Consider the following 20,184-nt stretch of genomic DNA (forward strand, 5'->3'; position numbering starts at 1 on the left):
CTAAAGATGTGTTGTCCTTCACAAGTGTTTGTTGATGTCTATAAGACTTTTACTCTAACAGAGTTGACTTAATTGCTCATTACGTTTTGCATCAGCAAACTGGACAACAGTTGAAAGGAGAGTAAATGGGTTGAATGAGACAAATGTAAGTATATGCAATTCATGACGTGTTCTCTGTGTATTTCTCTGGCCGGTAGGGACCGCCGGGTTTGCCTGGCCCTCCTGGACCCCCCGGGCCTCCAGGTAAAATCGAAGGTTTGGGAGGTGTTGGCTCACTAGGCCCACCAGGCAAAGATGGTGCACCTGGTAAACCGGTAGGTCCTCTGGGGATGCACTGTCCTCTCCATTAGTTTGCCATTGACAAACAAATAATATATATTTTTATTCCTAGTAATGCATGTACTTTATTCTTCTATACTTCCATAAGCAGCAAAGTCACCTCTTTAGTGAAATGTTTTTATACATATTTTGGAAGGACCGAACTGAATAAGTCCTTTGATTCCCCACACTGCTGATTCATTGTGAAGAGTGTAAATTAAATGAATATAAAAAATGTAAGTGTGATATTAAATGCCGTATTTTGTACTTTTCAGGGATTGCCCGGCCTGCCTGGTGTTGATGGTCGCCCAGGTCCCGCGGGAGCTAGTGGTGAAAAGGTATATCTGGAAAAACAAATAATCAAAGCTTCTTCCATCTCTAAATCTGGGCCACTTAGGTCACTATTGAATAGCATCGTTGACTGTATTCTGGGAAGCATTTTGTTTTCTGGGAATCGACTGGGATCCATTCATTAAGGTGATCCCCTCTACTTTCCTTTCTACAGGGTGATCCTGGTGAACTCGGTCTGCCAGGAGCCGTCGGAGCAAAGGTAATAATGAATGGATTTGCAAGACGCCATCAAATATGATCAGAATTGTAACTAAAACTTAATGGCCTGTTGAAAAGGCTTGATGTTTGTGTGCAGTTTCCTACAATGGCTCATAGGTTGTCCCTCTATTCCTCTTTTCCACCAGAAAATCTGGTGGAAACCACCTCTTACCCTCCTAGCTCTCTTTTCCAACCTGTTCTCTTCTAACTAAACATCGTCATCATCTTCTACACCCGCCAATCTGCACGGTATAAGGTGCCCAGCATGACAGAGTGGACTGTCTGTGTCTTTTGGGCAGGGTTGTGTTCAATCAATCTGCCTGAAATAATAAGGGGCTACTTGGACTTAATTTTCATATGATTTTGAATTGTTGTTCTGTGCGCCAATGAACACAACCCAGGTTTCTCTTACCCCTACTCCTCTGGAAAGCAACTGGATGTGCAGGCCTTTGCTCCTGCCCTGCCCCTCCACACCTCTGTAAGATAATCAATTGGCTAAGGGTTAGTTGAAACAAATGCATGTACATCCAATAGCTTTCCATGACTGGAGTTGATGACTTTGGCATTTCTATATGAACATATTTCACACTAGAAGACTACATTTTACCTGTTTAATTTACCATATTTCCCGTTGGTCAGTATTACCTAATGTAGTTAACAGAATGTCATCATTTCCTTTAGTCATCACTGACTATAAAGTGTTGATGCCTGCCATTGACGATAGATACCTTATCTCATTCTGTGCTGTTAGCCAACGAGTGGTTTTAATGTTTCGTCCCTATGATAAGGCCTTTTCAATCTTAAGTATCATCACATACCGTTTCACAGGGTGCACAGGGATTGACTGGCATGCCCGGTACTCCAGGACAGACAGGATTGGCTGGTCTCCCTGGACCAATGGGACCAGTTGGACTACCAGGCCCACCTGGACCCCCTGGACCAAGCTATAACATTGGCTTTGTAAGTATCCACCAGAGACAGACGTTCTTGTCTAAATTGATTTTATGTTGCAAGGATACTAATATTGTTATAATTATTATCAAATATCTCTTTTGTAAAGGCTGCATGTCTCTTGGGGTCCTAGTATACCTGGTTAAGAACCACACCAGTGAAAAAACTGAGAACCTATAGCAGTAGATTACCACATTCTACTCTAGAAGATGAGAGACCTACAGCAGGTTTTCAAGTTTATTGTCCGAAAAGGGATGATGGGGTTAATGTAAGGCATCTTATCTCATCTTATCAGGTAAATCATCTTTGAGGTGCCTCAGGGAAGTGTTTTAGTGGCCGCAGTTGGATATCAATGATAAGACAGGGTTTAGCTTTTTTACATGCCGCTTAAGTAATTTTGCCGGCGCTCTTAAATAGATGAAGAGTACTGAGTGCATACATGGCCAATTAGAAGTCCATCCCAAATTTAGCCACACAGGACCCTTAGTTGGTACCAGAAAGGGTTTTAAATACTGGCTTGAATACAGGCTTTTACCTACACTTCTTGCCAGAAAACCGATATTTCAATATTGCTACCCTAGAACACTTGCTGCAGTCTTACTGCAGATACATTTGGATTATGTTTGCACTGTCTAGTACGGTAGCTCCCCTAAGTTCATTAGGAACTGACTAAAGATAGCTCTCAATGGAATAGCAAGAATAATGCTGAATCTTTGCCCCTGGACTCATGTTTATTCTTGTTAGCTCATGGAATTACAGTGGCTATCAGTTGATAACAGGGTAATTCAGCTAGGATTGAACAATATAATAATACGGTCCTCCATTTAAAAACATGTGATTTGTTAGATTTGTAATTTATCAAACATGCAATTTTTTGATATTTGAGGATTTGCTATTGATTTTCTTTCTTTTTCGGAAACAGCCAAGAAGAGCAAATGTCTCTTACTGAGTGAGTGAGTGAGTGAGTGAGTGAGTGAGTGAGTGAGTGAGTGAGTGAGTGAGTGAGTGAGTGAGTGAGTGAGTGAGTGAGTGAGTGAGTGAGTGAGTGAGTGAGTGTCTGATTGACTGACTACCCCTTGTTAAATGGCGTAGTGGTAAGAGAAGCGGACTTGCGAACTATAGATCCTGAGTTCGTATCTCCTCACAGGCGAAGTACGCATAATTAATTATTCCATATAGACGAACACTTTGCTGGCTAAAACCGTTAGTATCTATATTATAGTAAGCCTGAAATAAAACATTGTACGGTTATATGGAGGCAATATCAATGAATACACAGAGTCAGTGACCAGTTTAATTAATGTATTAACGACGTTGTACCACAACTACAAAATAATTTCCTAATTAGAAACCGTGGGTAAACAGTGGTATCCATGCCATGCTAAAGGCATGGACTGCAGCATGCAACTCCGGCAGCATGGACAATTATAAGAAATCCCGGTATGATCTCAGGAAGGCAATAAAAACTGCAGAAAGTCAATACAGATTCAAAGTACAATCTCTCTACCAGGGCTCCAATACCAGGAACATGTGGAGTGGTCTGAGAACCATCACTGACTATAAAGGCAATACAGGTAGTGTGGGGAAAGTGTCGGCTTCTCTCCCAGAGGAACTGAACTCTTTCTATGCTCACTTTGAGAACATCATCCCTGGCATGGATACTCAAATGGACCAGGAAGGCTGCCCTTTCCAAATGACCAAGTCAGACGTCTGTAAAGCCCTAAAAAGGATTAACATCCGCAAGGCTCCTGGACCAGATAACATCTCAGGCCGTGTTCTTAAGGTCTGTGCTGACCAACTGGCTGATGTCTTTACTGATATCTTCAACTTATCGCTACGTCGGTTAGTGGTCCCCACCTGCTTCAAAAAGTCCATGGTTTCTGTGCCAAAAAACGAATCCACAGAGGACGCCATCGCTCTGACTGTCCACTCTGCTCTCTCACCTCTGGACAAAAGGAACACATGTGAGAATGCTGTTCACTGTCTATAGCTCAGCCTACAACACCATTGTGCCCCACAAGCTGACGGTTAAGCTCAGGGATCTGGGTCTCAACCCCACTATGTGCAGATGGATCCTGAACTTCCTGACGGGCAGACCCCAGGTTGTGCGGATGGGCAACGCCACCTCCTCCTCACTGACTCTCAGTACTGGTTCACCCCAAGGGCTGTGTGTTGAGCCCGCTCCTGCACTCTCTCTTCACCCACGCCTGCCTGGCAACTCACGTCTTCAGCACCATCGTTAAGTTTGCTGACAACACCACCATCATAGGCCTGATCTCTGACAACGATGAGTCAGCCTATAGAGATGAATTAAGGTCCCTGACTGTGGTGTCAGGATAACAACCTCCAGCTCAATATCAGCAAAACGTAGGAGATGATTGTTGATCACAGGAAGCAGCGGTGGGGAGACCACGCCCCCATTCACATCAATGGGTCTGCAGGAGAGAGAGTTCACAACATCAGGTTCCTCAGGATCAACATCAGTGATGACTTGACCTGGTCTCATTACTTTAACGTTGTGGTGAAGGAGGCCAGGTAACGGCTCTTCCTACGCTGATTAAGGAGATTTGGCATGGATTCCAGGATACTCACCAACTTCTACAGATGCACTATCGAGAGTATCCTGACAGGCTGTGTCACCGCCTGGTATGGCAGCTGCACCGCCCTCGACCACAAAGCACTTCAGAGTGTGATTAAAACAGCAGAGAGCAGACCTCCCTTCCCTGCAGGATCTCTACACAGAGAGGTGTAGGAGGAGGAGCAAACGGATCATTACAGATCCCAGCCACCCATGACATGGACTGTTTACCAAGACGGACTGTTTACCAAGCTGCTGTCAGGCAGAAGGTACAGGAGTATTCAGTCCAAAACAAACAGGCTACGGGACAGCTTCTTTCCACAGGCTGTAAGGCTGCTCAACTCAGGAACCCCTCTTCCCTTCCATCCATAGTCCATGCACACCTTTCACTTTATATCATGTACATCTGCCACTTATATGATGCACACCTGTCACTTTTACATTGCACTACAGTTGTATAGTTGTTATTATTGATGTGTGTTTTTGTATAGTGTTTTACTGATTAATAGTTTTTTTAATTATAATAACTTTTACTTTTTAACTTTTAACTGCACTGTCGGGAGTAGGAAAACCAAGCATTTTATTGCCGTAACTTGTTATTGCGAATGACTAATAAGCCTTTTGAACTATATTGTGACTGTTTCTGGTGGATTTACGAAGTACGCATCCATGCATGCATTTTGGGTCAGGATAGACAAACACATTTGCTGGCAACAACATACAGTAGTTACGTTATAGTAAGCCTTAACTGAAATTGTATACAGTTAAATTGAGACTGTTTCTGGCATGGAAAAGTTCATCTTCAGTCTCACTAGCAATTGCTCAATTCTTATGGTTATTTCTAGGAAGTTAGTAGATACTAGTAAGCCTATTACTGGCTAATAAGTTGTTAAAACGGCCAGTGGCAAAAACAATACAGTTTTTTACATAAATGCTATGGTGGATCGGTTAACGACACAGCCTTTCACGTGGACGACCCGGGTTTGAATCTTGACATGGCAACACTTTCTATTGCGGGCCGGCTAAACAAGGCTTGTCTGATTTCTTGTTTAATTACAGTTTAGTAAAACTAATGTATGCCATCAGTCTAGTAGTTATGTTCATATATAATATATACAATATTGAATATATACTATAAATATTAAAAAGAGATGAGCTTGTCTGGAATTTGCGATTTACAGTCTATCTTTATATATCTTTCCATGACTCTTCTTCTCTGTCTCTCTTTTTTACTCCATAAAGGATGACATGGAAGGTTCTGGTGTGGGACTGGCCTCTGGGCTTCCAGGACCCAGAGGGCCAGAGGGGCGACAGGTAGGGGTCCTCTGCAAATGGTATTCATTTTAAGATTCATTGTGTGTTTTGATTTGGCTGTCTCAGATTGTATCCTTTTTTTTTGCTTCCAGGGTCCTCCAGGCACCCCTGGCCTACCGGTAAGTGCTTCACTGTGATCCCATTTCATATTATTTTGTCAAGATAAAATACAAATGGTTGAATAAAACAACTGTTAGCCTACCAATGTCAATATGTCAGCATTGATCGGTTTTGTTTGAACTTGTGTATTGTTTTTTACTTGTTAGGGCCAGCCTGGTTTTCCTGGTATTCCTGGCGAGAAGGGAAGTGATGGACCACAGGGAAAAGATGGCAGACCAGGGTTAGACGGCTTCCCTGGACCTAATGTATGTTGGAACCTGCTTGCCTTCGCCCACTTTACATCTCAAGTTTTAAGTCCCCTGGTTTGCGTTAGGTAAACCTTCTGTGTAGGTTTCTTTTTCAGTGAAACACTATGGGAGAAGTGATTTACTTTTCATCTGTCATTCTTTAACTTGCTGTTAGGCATTAGTTGTCTGACTGCTTACTGTTTTTGCTGTTTTTAAATCTTCAATCATTCAGCAAATTCATCTGGCACTTTGTTACGAGGTGTTAAGTACTCTTGGTCCGGAAACACTACAATTTTCCTGTGCCTTAACACATCTGATCCAGACTGGAGGTCATGATTAGTTAAATGCCTGCAATTAGTCTGTAGTGCAGCTGGGCTTAAAATGAAAGCCTGTCTAAATCTTATCTATCCTGTTGTGGTAATATCAGCCCAGAGAAACCTAAAGAGAAATCACAGAAATACCTTTTTTCAAAGTATATGCTTTTCTGTCTGGATCCCTTTTCATTTTCCAGGGACAAAAGGGCGACAGAGGGGACAAGGGAGACAGAGTAAGTTTTTCCCCCCAGTTTTCCTTTCATTAAAATGTTATTCAAAAGTTCAGTTACATGATATGATTTGTTGTGTACCAAAGAATTTCTCCACAATCTTCCTTTGAATTCCGCGCCTTCCTTTGAATTCTACATCCCCAACTGCTGATGTTCTCTTTTGTCTGTTCTATTAGGGCGAACCTGGTCGCGATGGAAGCGGACAGCCTGGACCACCTGGCCTGCCCGGCCCACCAGGACAGATCATCTACCAGACCTCAAGCAGCGTAAGCGTCTGACCCTAGCCACCCTCGACAGTACACACCTATCTCATCTCAGAACCATCCCTAGAAACTGACTCGGATATGCATAAGCAAATAATGTCAACAGCAACTCGATCCCTGCCAACGGATGAATAATTAAGGGCGTAAGGGATCAGCATATTGCTCATTCATATCCAAATAATTTAAGATCCACATTAATCGTCTTGGGGCTGTGGGTTTAAGGTCTGACAATGCCCAAGCTGAACTAAGCAGGATCTTTTAGCTCTAATGTTTCTCCAACATGGATGGCTGGTAATGGGTGGACAATAAGCTGTGTAACTTCACTCTTTGTAGGATCGTGGAGTCGTTGGAGCTGCCGGACCACAGGTAACGCACTGGTCATTTAGATGCTTCCAAGTCTAACAATAATTTTGGAAAACTGACCTGACGCTCTGCTTTTGTGATCTGATTGAGTGTTCAGTTGGGTAACTGTGTTGTTCGTTTGCCAAACTCAATTGAGCAATCATATTCATTTAGCTTGATGCAATTTGATCAGTTTTTTAAATGGAACCAGCGAATAAATCAAGAGCTATATAAACCGTGACGGAAAGTACCCAATAACGAGGCATTTGATGCATATTCATTTGGCATCAAATGTAAGTCAGCAGACGAATATATATGGAAGTCCTGAATTGTCAGACAAAAAGCCTTGTTTTGCTAAATGTTTTATGACCTCTATGTATATAAACCTTGGAAATAAATAACCCTTTGGATATTATGATTGATTATCATTCTTTTAGAACCAATAATCTCAATCAGGTGGTTACAACCTGCTGATAGCTTTGGCAAATTAGTCTATACCACCAGGATGACCAAAAAACAGCAGATCATGCAACTCAGAAATACAATTTTCTGTAGTTCTCCCAAATGTCCTGTGTGATTGTCATACATTTCCTTCAGTGGAATATTTGTATATTTTTACACATTTTACTGTGTTGCAAAACCTGTTCAGCGCAGATCATACACTGAAATCCTGATAATGATTTATCTCCCCAAAGATTTGAGTTTACTGAAACATTATTATGTATGGGAAGATTGTGGAAATCCTTTCCACCACCACAAAATATTGATTTGACTTCAGGAAAATATGCAATTACCAAACATTTGAAACAGTGTGTTGCTTAACTTAACCAAGTCATAAAAAGGATATTATGAAACTGATTTTCTTTTGTATCCTTTTGTGTTGTCTTCTGTAGGGTGAAGCTGGTCCACCTGGCCAAGCTGGATTCCCTGTAAGCATTTAGTTCCCCTCATGTTAGCCTTAATGTCTTCTATCATTATGTGCTAGCCTTCTTCTGATGTTTTAAGTGTGGGTGTCATTGTATGGCAGACATTAATTTCAACAAAAAGGAAATACAGTTACTCAGTTGTTGTTTTTTTTTTTTAAATAGGGCCCAGTTGGACCAAAGGGCAACATGGGAGACCCCGGCCCACCTGGTTATGGAGTGAAGGTCAGTGAACCCACAGCAAAATAGCCTTATGTGTTAAGCCTGTTCCCAGGAGGTCTTTCTTCTGTAGGGGGTTAACATATACAACAATGTCTCTCTTACTAGGGTGAGAAGGGCGAGTCAGGCTCAATCATTGGGCCCGATGGGAATCCTCTATTCATAGGCGGAGTGTCCGGTCAGAAGGTTAGCGTCCCCTTATTGCTTTTCTGGCTCTCTCTTATCTGCCTTTTTGGCTTTTGAGTTGTGTTAAACTCTCCATATTTTGCAGGGTGACAGAGGACCTTCCGGACCCGTCGGGCCTCCGGTAAGTACAGAGATAACGGTCTTTCGATCTGAAGCCGTCTTAATTTAACTGAGACTCAGCGATATGACGTGCTTGCAGTGGTAGAGCCGGATATAGTTGTTGAGAGAGAGAATGAGTGCAAGTCTGATAGATGTGCTCGTCAGCCCCGGCGCACACACCGCAGTTCCTTTGACACTTCTACAACATGATACCAAATGCTTTCCACTGTGTTTGTGTCAGAAGTGGCCAGGTTTCTCATGCTAACCGTTTATCAGAGTGTCACCATGAAATTAATTCAGCTGCCTTGTACCTGTATATCACTGACCTGTCTGTCTTCTCACTGGATGTGTTTTATCTATGTGTCTGAACTACGGATGTGTCGCTCTTTGTGCAGGGTCCGTATGGTCCTCCAGGGATGAAGGGTGAATTTGGTATGCCTGGAAGACCGGTAAGTGCCAGAACCAAATTTCTTCACAATTACAAATAGTTCTCAGGAGCCTTATAAAATAATTCACATCTGGCTTCTAATAAATAATGATAGCAATGTTTCCATGTAACCATAATGATGAGTGTATAAGAAGGTTTAGTCCACCTGAAAAAGATGGTTTTGTTGGGTAATTTCTATTAAGTGGCTTCTTCACCTCCAGCATTTGTGGAATGACTCCAATGTAGTTACAGAACATCCATTTCTATTTTGTGTGTTTAGGTTAGGAAAGTATCAATATATTAAGTATGGCTAACATTTCTCTCCAGTGAATGCTCCTTGCATATGGCCTGTGTAACATCTAACTCTCAATGTTTGTTTCCTACAGGGCCGTCCTGGTGTGAACGGATACAAGGGTGAAAAGGGAGACGCAGCTGTGCCTGGATTTGGATACCCAGTAAGTCTGACATGAACAGAATATTGAAGAATGTACTAGGGCCTGTTAAAAGTATGATGATGAGGCCGTTTCATAGAGGAGACTCAACTCAGCTGTTACTATGAATTGATCCAGTTTAGATCCCGTGGATAGAACATATTTCAGTTGGTTATCATAGCTGTTACCTTGAGCCAGTCGGTGTAATTTTGTGAGTGCCAGATCTCTATGGAAAGATGCATCATCCGCCAAATGTTGTCTGAGATGTTGCATGTAACCAACATGCGAACATGTACAAACTGATAAATGGAGACCAATCCATAGTCCCACATCTCCACTTGTCCATTTCCTGAGGATACCTGGCACTACATTTTCAGATGGGTTTTTTGATCATTAAATCAGGTAATAGATAGAGGGACAAATGGAGACTGGCGTGCCACTTAGATGTCTACTGTTTTCAGGGTGCCCCAGGCCCACCGGGGCCTCCAGGACCGCCCGGACCAGCTGTGCCTGTGGACCGTTTTAATGTGAGTTCATTGGGAAACTGCAAAGCCCAAACCTCTTTGACATGTTTGACTTGTTCAATGAAAAAACAAAAAGGTGGATTTCCCATTGCATACATTCATGCAAATCACACAGCACCATGTAATTGCCCACTAAAGTCTAGAGTGGAGTAACAAACAGGAACAAACATGTTTTGTGGAAGTTACAGGTAAATGATTAAACGTGTAATTTTCCATTTGTTTCAGGGATATGACACCTCGAGGAATTATCCGGGTATGCTGACAATTTAGGTTTTATTTTTACATCAGACGTAATACCTAGCTGAAACCTCTTCGAGACAGAGGATTAAGTCTCTGGAAATGGGAATACCAAGCAGTAAACAAAATGCAGATTTAGACCCTTTTATCTTTTTGGAGAAATAAACCTTTTCCCATTTACCATTAATGTGATTGAACTAGCCTAGAAAGAGGGATTCATGATAATTCTGTCATGATTACACCAACACTTTCATCAAAAGCACCTAGATTTGGGGAATTTACGAAAACATCAAGTACAGCAATCAAGGTGTAATTTAGACATACATGTCCATTAAAATAGGGCTAACCATTTCATTAGCTAATAGGAACATTTACATTTGACTTTCACATTACAGTAAAGTGACACATTAAAATGAATTTCCACATAACGGTTACAGTCCAGGCTGGTTATGGTTTTAACATCTCTCTTCTATGCAGCGACCAAGGGGGAAAAAGGTGATGCCGGAACTCCAGGTCTCCCAGGAACGCCGGGTAAGATGTATTTCTCTATGTAGTAAGCCAAGGGATAATAACAGACGTATGGTATTACATCGACCTTTGAGTCATGTAGCAGACCCACATTTCCAGAGGGGGGACACAGTTGCACATACATATGTGCATTCATCTTAGGATGAGACAACTCCAGGTGAGGCAATCTCACATCACAGTTTTACTACAGTAAGGAAAACATTTTAACTTTTCGAGTTACCAGCAGTCAGTGCTTGTAAGTAAACAAATGAATTTTTTGGCTATTCTTCAGACAACCATTCAACCTGTAAGCTTAATGTGCTATTACTTTCTTGATTTGACAGGTGTGGCCTCTAACTTCGACATTTTTGCTTTCAAGGTATGGAAGTATTATAGGACTACAGTGTGCGTTACTTTATAGGAATGATGCAATTATAATAGTTGGTGGAAATTAAGTAAAAGTCAATGAAAACTAATGCTACTGGGGTGAAGCAGGGGCTTTAAAGTTATTAACAGAATAAACAGATGCGTTTTATGTATGTTTGCCTTCCACTGAGTTGCTGACTACATATCAATTTAACCTCAGTGTTTTACAATGAAACATTTATCTGGGTTTCATTTATCCATGTTTTTTTCTTCTCTCTAATCACTCTTATTTGAGAAAGTGCTGTCTGGCACTTCCAGATTTCACTCATATTCCAAACCCAAACCTAATAATAAGCAAAATTCTGTTGTCCTCCACTTACATAATGCTTCAATTCGTAGAATGGGATTTTGCCAATTCAGAGCATTAATAGCTGTTTGGTTTTTTTTGCAGAATGAGCTGAGAGGAGAGCGTGGGGATAAAGGCGTGAAAGGGGAGAAGGGAGAGCCAGGAGGTGGTTATTACGACCCCCGTTTTGGAGGACAACAAGGCCCACCAGGCCCCCCTGGAAACCCTGGTCTTATGGTAAATACTTGAGGACATAATCTAATTTCTAATTTCTAATCGGAACTGTGCTGTTATTACAATTCACAACCTGATGTTAGTCATTAAGAGTCCTTAGAATTTCATGTTTTGCAATGAATGGGTCACAGGTGAAGTCCATTATTTGATGCTTTATTGGCAGAGGAGAGAAAATGTAATAGGTTGTGCACAAATGGCAGCAGGCCAGAATCAAACCCATTCTGCAGTGACATGCATTGAAATAAACACAATTTAATGTTTGAATATACTCTGAAATTAATGCACAGAACAAATGAACAATTGAAGACAAAGATTGTTTATATAAATGTTATCTTCATTTTTTACTCATCAAAGTAAACACCTTTTGCTGACATAACAGCCAAACACACTCCTGGCATTCTTTCTACAATGGAAATCAAATATTGTCTTTAAAGTTCTTCCCAAAACGTTTGCAGAAGTTTCCATAAATGCACTTGTAGTTCGTTTTGCTTTCACCCTTCTTCCCAGTTCATCGCAAACCAGCTCGATGGGGCTAAAGTGTGGAGACTACTATTCCATGATTATATGGCTACAGTGTTGTTTTTTTTCTTCTAATGTAGTTCTGACTTTTGGGTCGTTTGGGTCATTGTCGTACTGTGAAAATGCTGTGGTAGCCGTTTTGGTTCAGGGTGCCACTCTGTGCAAGTCAGTCCATAAGCCCATCCAATGTTCAGTAGTCCACTGGTGGTGCTTCATGGCCCAGGCAAGCCTCTCTTTCTTATTTTGCCTTCTTACTGCGGCTTGAACTGTGAAACCTGTGGCTCGAAGACTTTTCTTCACTGTTGAAATTGAGACTTGCTTACTTTTTCCAGTGTTAAGCTGTGTGTGAAGCTGTTGTGCTGTGAGCCACCTATCACCCTGTTGACTCAGAACAGCATGATATGTCTTCTGATTCTGCTTTGGCTTTGGGTCTGCTAGAACTCTCACTACCCACCTTGGCTTTCTTTGCAATTTCTCTGAAGACCTACACATTTAAGGGTTGTAATGGTCGGTCTTTCTTTGTTTACTGCCTTTTTCATGCCATTATGACAGCAATGTACTCCGTCCTGCAGTACAAAATTGTCCAAATAATGCTTAAGAGGGTGTAGTGATACAGTCTATTCCAACACTGCTTTTATATGTAATCAACAGAAGTTGGGACACCTGTTGGAACCTGAACCTTTTTGCCGGACGGCATAAGAGCGAATGTCTCTTACTGACTGACTGCCCCTTGTTAAATAGCGTAGTGGTTAGAGAAGCGGACTTGTGAACTATTGGCCCCAAGTTCGTATCTCCTTGCAGGCGAACAAAGTAAGCATTGTGAATTATTCCGTATTGACGGAAACTACGCTGGCAAAAACCAAAACCAGAAATTGTATACGGTTATATTGCGACTGTTTCTGGCATGGAAAAGTTAATCTTCAGTCTCGCTAGAAATTGCTCAATTCTAATGATTTATTCCTAAGAAGTTAGTAGATACCAGTAAGCCTATTACTGGCTAATAAGCTGTTCAAACGGCCAGTGGCAAAAGCTAACAGCTCATAGACGCTATTTCTGGTGGAGGTAAACTTAATAACGTTAGTCAGTTTAACACAATGCTCAATAGTGTTTAGCTGTGAAATGCGTAATGCCGTGGCGTTATGGTTAAAGACAGTGCCTCTCGTGTGGAAGGCTGAAGTTCAAATCTGTTGTTAACAACAACATTTATTTTATTTCCACGATTCTCTCGTCGTTTCACTTGATGAAAAAGTTAGTTATCGTCACCTTTCTTGAATGAATGAAAAAAGTATGTTGTTATGCCATGAAATGAAATAGCTTTGGCAGACTCGCTTGCAATTGCTCAATTCCTATGACTATTCCAGTAAGTTAGTAGATACTGGTAAAGCCTATTACTGGCTAATAAGCTGTTAAACTGGCCAGTGACAAACAAGGATTTGTTCAGGATAGAGGCTATACTGACACGCACTGAAGGTAGAGCTCTGTGGGCAGTTTACCACTTACCACTACCTTTGTGCTATTTAAGGTTATTCATTGGATTAAAAAAATAATTATTTAACACTTTTGACCAGTAGTGTATGTTCACTGGAGGTGAAGAGCTCTGGGCCACGTCAAATAAAATCAAACATGTTTTCCCCCTTTTCTTCACAGGGTCCAAAAGGAGATTCCATTAAGGGCCCCCCTGGTCCCCAGGGCCCACCAGGCGCCCCGGGGATCGGCTATGACGGTCGTCCTGGAAACCCAGGCCCACCCGGTCCTCCTGGGCCTCCAGGGTCCCCCTCACTACCAGGGGCCTACAGGCCTACACATAGTGAGTTTCCTAAACAACATGAAACACCATTGCACAAAACGTCCAACAGTTCTTTTTTTACGGTGGTGGTGGATGGGATCGGGGTACACCACCAGCTTGAATACATAATCCTGATGCTATTGCCTTCTTCATGACAGCCATTAGTATTCCTGGACCTCCAGGACCTGCTGGACCTCCTGGATCACCTGGTCAATCCTCAGCGGTAAGTGGTCTTCCAACTTCCAGAAAAGGAATACTTTGTGAATCATTCTCTTAAATATTTGCAATGCCTAAGTGTGGTAAGTGTACCATAACTCAGAGACTGCTGTATTCTGTTAGGTGGATTCAATGGAGTGCTTGCAAGAGACCACACAGTCTTTTAAATAAAATGTGTGCTGGTCTACCTAGGTGACAGTTCTGAGGTCATACGAAACCATGGTTGCTACTGCAAAACGGCAGTCGGAGGGCACCCTAATCTACATTGTCGACAAATCGGATCTCTACATCAGAGTTGGCAATGGTTTACGACAAGTCCTGGTAAAGTCAGCATTTAAAAAAATAATAATATTAATATTGAGGTGGAAGCTGAAAATGCATGTTCCAAAAGTGAGCAAATGCAGATAAATGTAATATTATATAATATTAGTGAAATTAACTTGCATGTGTTCTTATTATTTTACAGCTTGGGGAATATAGACCGTTTTACAGAGATCTGGTAAGTTCTATCTGAATGCATATTTGTAAATGAAAGAAGACATATAAAACGTAATACATATTTTGGTAACTATTTTCTGAGTTTAGATTGCCCATACTTGAATGCTCTACAAACTATCAGTAACATTTTAATTAATTATCCACTAGCCCTAAACGTATCCACTGTTGAGAACAATACAGTTATCTATTTTGACTGAGATTGATGAGTGTAATCAACTAATTTCATTATGCGGTCTGTGATTTTTGGCCACTGGTTGGAAAATTTTAGTTTTAGTTACCAATTTGTCATCCCTATGTCATCAAAACCATTAGCTTTGAAACCTGAAATAACGTGACGTACTGATGTTTGATAGTGATTCTACTTGGGATATGCACATTATAAACAACATATCATACAGCCAGACCAAACTTGATGAAGAAAATGTTTTTGTTAATCACATAAGTAGCTATTTAGATATTTTAGCTAACGGCCTAAAAACTCATCTTTGTCATATCAAATGAATAAAACTCATCTTAATCGCTGTTGCTTTAATGCTTTTAACCTCCAGGACAACGAAGTAGCAGAAGTGCAGCCTCCCCCTGTTGTCAACTACCCCCAGTCCCAGGACCATTCAGCTAACAGTGGATCTGAACATTTCTCCCAAGGCGGTGCAGCCACCCACCCCATCCAGCCTCCTCATCGCCAGCCTGTCCAACCCAGTATCCGCAACCCTGATCCCAGATATCCCCCTCAGTACGACCCTCATACAGATGGCCGCTACAACCCATTGCATCCTGAGAGCAGGTATCCCACTGAGCCTGAAATCCGATACCCTGTCACCTCCCAGAGGCGACCCGTACCTCCTCCTGTTCACCAGCCTGCCAGTCACACACACACATCAGGGCCTGGAGTGAGTATCATATCATCATTTTAATTTACCATCTGAGATATCAAATGGTTTTCATCTATATATTGTGTGGCAAGCTAAGCCGAGCTGATTTTAAAACTCCAGTCTTTTCCGCTCAGCTCCACCTGATAGCACTGAACACTCCCCACATGGGCAACATGAGGGGCATTCGTGGAGCAGATTTCCTGTGTTTCCAGCAGGCTCGTGCCGTTGGTCTGAAGGGCACATTCAGGGCCTTCTTGTCCTCCAAGCTCCAGGACCTCTACAGCATAGTTCGCAAATCCGATAGAGACAGTCTACCCATCATAAACCTCAAGGTATGTAAAATATGTCCGACAGAGCGCATGTCTAGACACTGGTAGCCAACTTATGACACCAAGTCAACATTTAGTGAAGTGAACTAGACATGGATTGTTCTGAGAGTGTTTCACACTGTCTTATTGTAATTTAATTTAAACCTTGTTTCATTTGTTGATAAACATTGTGCTGTTTCACCTTAGGATCAAGTGCTGTTTAATAGCTGGGAATCTATGTTCAGTAAGTCTGGGGGCAGGATGAAAGAAAATGCACCAATCTACTCCTTTGATGGCAGAGATATCTTCAGAGACAGCGCATGGTGAGTAGTGGTCTCAGACACCGCTAAATACAGTACCATAATCTCAAGTGACAAATTTACAAGCGCATCTAATGCATCAGGAGGTAAAATCCTGGTTGTGTTTGAGATGAACATGCTGGGAGTTGCTGTGATTAAGCAAGGCCACCATTGGAAATTAAACCTCAGAATATTGGGGAGGAATAATAATTAAAAAAAGACAACTTGAGTATATTCGCTCATAACATTTGCTTCCTTTTATCTGGCTAAGAGTTTGCCAATGTTGTAGATTAAGTGTTTCTGGAGTAGGGCTGCAACAACTAATCGATAAAAATCGTTAATGTTGATAATTCAAATTGTTGGCAGCGAATGTCATTATCGATTAGTTGGGTCTACGTGAGACAGCAAAACAGTTTGAAAGATGATGGAGGCTTCACCAGAGGGAAGTCGCATATGACCAAAAAAAATTACTAGACACGTCCCTTCATTAATAAAAAATGCACCCTCAGTTATCTCATCCTGGCACCGGGCCTTATTACAGTATGAGTCAGAAGTCTATCATCCAGCTTCATGATACCCTGGAATGCTTTTCCAACTTCTTGATACCCTGGAATGCTTTTTCCCTACAGTTTTTGCATGTTTTTATTTGTTTCATAACTACTGCCTACAGTTGTTTTAATGATGGCATTGTAAAAAGATGAGAAAAACACTGAAAACTTTAATTTATTTTAAAAAATACATCCATTTGAACACTCTGGATAGTTGAATGACTAATTATGGAGAGTTTTGTCAGTCTGAATATATATGCCTCGAAGACCTAAATCTTGTTCTCTCTATGTTTCATGATGAGGAACTTCAAAACTGAGGCAAGATTTTGTCTGTTTGGTTCCCTTTCATGTAAAGGCTATTTCTCTTTGTCTCTAAGAGTGTCAGACTAATTGTGCATTATTTTTCTTAAAGAGAATAATTACTTTCCCACTAGTAATTGCTGTAAGTAAAGTAGTAGTTTATGTACTGTATGTTCTGCCGATGTATACGACATGATGCTTATAACAGTGTCATGTAGACACTATATTTTCTAAATCAACAATTAAACTGAAAACTTATATATTTAGGATTTGTGTATACATGCATATATGTATATGCATGTTTTATTAATTAAATGTATATGTTTATATGTACGTGTGTATGTCTTTCTCAATCAAATGTATTTCGAATGATTTTCATAACTTCCCCCCATTTGCCTTCTATTAGGCCAGAGAAAATGGTGTGGCACGGCTCTAGCACTGAGGGCCACCGCCAGACGGACAACTACTGCGAGACATGGAGGGCCGGAGACCGGGCTGTGACAGGCCTTGCATCTTCACTGCAGTCTGGCCAGCTCTTACAGCAGTCGTCCAGCAGCTGCTCTAGCTCCTACATAGTGTTATGTATTGAGAACAGCTATATATCACACTCCAAAAAATAAAAGAATACCTGTCCCTGCCAGTTTGGTCCTAGTAAATTCAAAACAATTGTCCAAACAGTCCCATTTCTGTCTCTTCCCCTCACACAAAACACAATGTCCTATGAACTGGGTCTGCAGATTTCGCCACGCAGAGAAGTTTCCCATTTTCTTCTTCATCTTTCAAATAATGCCAAAGAGACGGGTCGAACAGGGACGTGTTTAGCCTTTTCTCTGGGCATTGGCACATATTTTTTCCAAGGGGTCGAACAAGAGAAGAGAAGCTAACTGCAGCGGCAGCATTTTTAATTGTATTCATTCAAAAATGATTTGTATATTACATTTTGTTTGTAATTTTTATTAATTGATCAATGTTACTTGTATTCAGCCACTTATTCTAGCTATACAATGTTTATGTATTGGTTCTCAGATCATGTTTTTTCCATTCAAGTTTTTGTGGTTTAATAAGGGGTACAGCAACCTTTTTAAATATTGTTTTAAGAATTAAGGAAGATAATAAATATTTATTTTAAAATGAAGTTGTGAGAACATATGATTTGATTTGGAATAGTAACAACAAATGGGGAAAAAATCCCTAATCCTAATTGTAGTCAGCACTTTTTCACAGACTTTTATAAATGTTCATCAGTGAGGGTGAGTTTCCTAACCTAATACGGAAAAGTTGCGAACATGAGTAGGTTGTTTTAGAAACGCATGTGAAAAAAAGATTGTGATAAAAAATGATTGTTTGCTATTAGCTTCCAAAATATATATTTTATTATATATATATATATATATATGATGACTTAGAATAAATACTGCTATAATGTATCAGGTTTCCAATGTGATTATAAATGATTTCTTAGAAGTTTATACAGAAGACTTCTGTATACTTCTTGCAACTTATATTTTGCTCAGTTTAATTGTATATGTCATCAATGGACATTATCTAATATAAGACTCAAGTCGTAGGGTCTTCTCTAAATGTTAAGCAGATGCTAAAACAAATTGAATAAAAGGGTCAATTTTGCTGTCAATACAAACCTAAAATTCTGTTCATGATAACCTACTGTACCACTGGTGTTTTATAAGGTTTTTTTATTCAGTTTAGTGCTAATCTCTGTTGGAGTGACTGCAGACTGATGATTGAGGTGACCAATGTATTTTTTTCTAAGACACTTTGTAATAGCCGTGTGCTATTACATTCGCAAGACACTTTTGGCTATAGTACTACTGTTCTGTTTTGACTGCAGCAGTACGAACCTGTGGATATCCATTCTTTTTGTAACCAGTGTGTGCTGTACTGTTTTTCAAAAGGCACTGAATAAATGTAATTGTTTTTCTTTCATTCATAACACTCGGATACAAAGTTTTTTTGTGTAAATTAATTTTTTGCTCATCTTTTCTGTGGTCAATCGTCTTTCATATTTCAAAGATATTGTTACATTATGACTGATGTTGTTGGTTATTTGTATACAATGTGAGTGGTTTTAAAATCTTTAAACTGATATTCAAATACACTTGGAGTTGATATGTTCTCTGCTACCGTCCTGTGGATAGTGCAGTTTTTATTCTTATCCAGTGTTATGGTCTTCAGTCAGTCTTAAAGGTCAACAAACAAGACAGTGATACCTTAATTGAACTGAATTGACTGCACATGGTAGAGTGAAACCAAAATGTTCAAATTAATTAATGCCATGCTTGGAAGATACCTTTGTATGTCATTTCATAATTTTTATTCTTTAATCATTTTATTTTATTTTTTCATTCTTTTTTACTCATACCCAAGGGATATAGTACCCTAAGCAGATTAATGGATGTCCCTAAATCGTAGACTACCCCTTTTTGATGAGATTGCAATCCGACTTGAGCCGATTTATGGCCAACGCAATGGGATTTTGCCGTGTGGCCTTGCAAGCACCCCCTTAACACAAATCAATGTCCTTGATGACAGAAAAGAGTACTCAAGGTGCCCTGTAGTAGGTCCCTTAAAGGTATAAGGCTGTTGTAGTAGGGCTAAAAGTATACTGCATATACATTTCAGTGCGTGTCTACAATATAGTGGTCTGGGCCAAAGCTACTGGCACACAGGTCCAAATTAGTGAAGGATCATGGAGTGCAGATGGTTTTCCAGGTTGGCCACATTTGTTGGTAATTGAGGTAGACATTCGGTTTAAATGGACGTTTAGTTTTATTGTACCACATAGTTTTGAATGATGGATGAGTACACTTCTTGCTTGTCTGTATAATTTTGGTAAATAATTAAACTAATTGCAGTGACGGTGTGGTAAGTGCTGCTCCAGTGTCTTTTTGATTGACAATATCTCTTCAGTGGAACTGACTGGTTTGCATATAATCACTAAAGGAGTATTCTGAAAGGTTAACGTTAATTCAAAATAAGGATGGCCTCTGAGGCTGAATGCAAGCGTCCCTGGTTGTCAGATATTTCTGCTATAACAAATGAACAGGAATCATTTGGAACACTGATTTACCACTAGGGTGACATAATTTGTAAAAGAAAATGCAGGTCATACATA

At 40.6% G+C, this 20,184-nt stretch overlaps 1 protein-coding gene across 4 annotated transcripts in view; it reads left to right on the plus strand.

Annotated features, from left to right (window-relative positions):
- Window positions 1-19,938, plus strand: part of col18a1a (collagen type XVIII alpha 1 chain a) — a 97,696-nt gene extending 77,758 nt beyond the window's left edge. For all 4 annotated transcript variants that reach the window (XM_010898048.5, XM_010898047.5, XM_010898045.5 and 1 more), the window contains 29 exons: window positions 198-314; window positions 594-656; window positions 824-868; window positions 1,696-1,827; window positions 5,639-5,710; window positions 5,803-5,829; window positions 5,977-6,075; window positions 6,569-6,604; window positions 6,778-6,867; window positions 7,198-7,230; window positions 8,100-8,135; window positions 8,295-8,354; window positions 8,457-8,534; window positions 8,620-8,655; window positions 9,029-9,082; window positions 9,447-9,515; window positions 9,953-10,018; window positions 10,241-10,268; window positions 10,730-10,783; window positions 11,104-11,138; window positions 11,577-11,708; window positions 13,872-14,031; window positions 14,169-14,233; window positions 14,419-14,547; window positions 14,693-14,725; window positions 15,273-15,614; window positions 15,731-15,928; window positions 16,112-16,227; window positions 17,458-19,938. In XM_010898048.5, coding sequence (XP_010896350.2) covers window positions 198-314; window positions 594-656; window positions 824-868; window positions 1,696-1,827; window positions 5,639-5,710; window positions 5,803-5,829; window positions 5,977-6,075; window positions 6,569-6,604; window positions 6,778-6,867; window positions 7,198-7,230; window positions 8,100-8,135; window positions 8,295-8,354; window positions 8,457-8,534; window positions 8,620-8,655; window positions 9,029-9,082; window positions 9,447-9,515; window positions 9,953-10,018; window positions 10,241-10,268; window positions 10,730-10,783; window positions 11,104-11,138; window positions 11,577-11,708; window positions 13,872-14,031; window positions 14,169-14,233; window positions 14,419-14,547; window positions 14,693-14,725; window positions 15,273-15,614; window positions 15,731-15,928; window positions 16,112-16,227; window positions 17,458-17,671 — 2,619 coding nt within the window. In that variant the 3' untranslated portion in view covers window positions 17,672-19,938. The remainder of the gene's footprint in view (window positions 1-197; window positions 315-593; window positions 657-823; window positions 869-1,695; window positions 1,828-5,638; window positions 5,711-5,802; window positions 5,830-5,976; window positions 6,076-6,568; window positions 6,605-6,777; window positions 6,868-7,197; window positions 7,231-8,099; window positions 8,136-8,294; window positions 8,355-8,456; window positions 8,535-8,619; window positions 8,656-9,028; window positions 9,083-9,446; window positions 9,516-9,952; window positions 10,019-10,240; window positions 10,269-10,729; window positions 10,784-11,103; window positions 11,139-11,576; window positions 11,709-13,871; window positions 14,032-14,168; window positions 14,234-14,418; window positions 14,548-14,692; window positions 14,726-15,272; window positions 15,615-15,730; window positions 15,929-16,111; window positions 16,228-17,457) is intronic.
- The last annotated feature ends 246 nt before the right edge of the window (window positions 19,939-20,184 follow it).

This window comes from Esox lucius, chromosome 16 (genome assembly GCF_011004845.1).
Source record: "Esox lucius isolate fEsoLuc1 chromosome 16, fEsoLuc1.pri, whole genome shotgun sequence".
NCBI classification, from domain to species: Eukaryota; Metazoa; Chordata; class Actinopteri; order Esociformes; family Esocidae; genus Esox; species Esox lucius.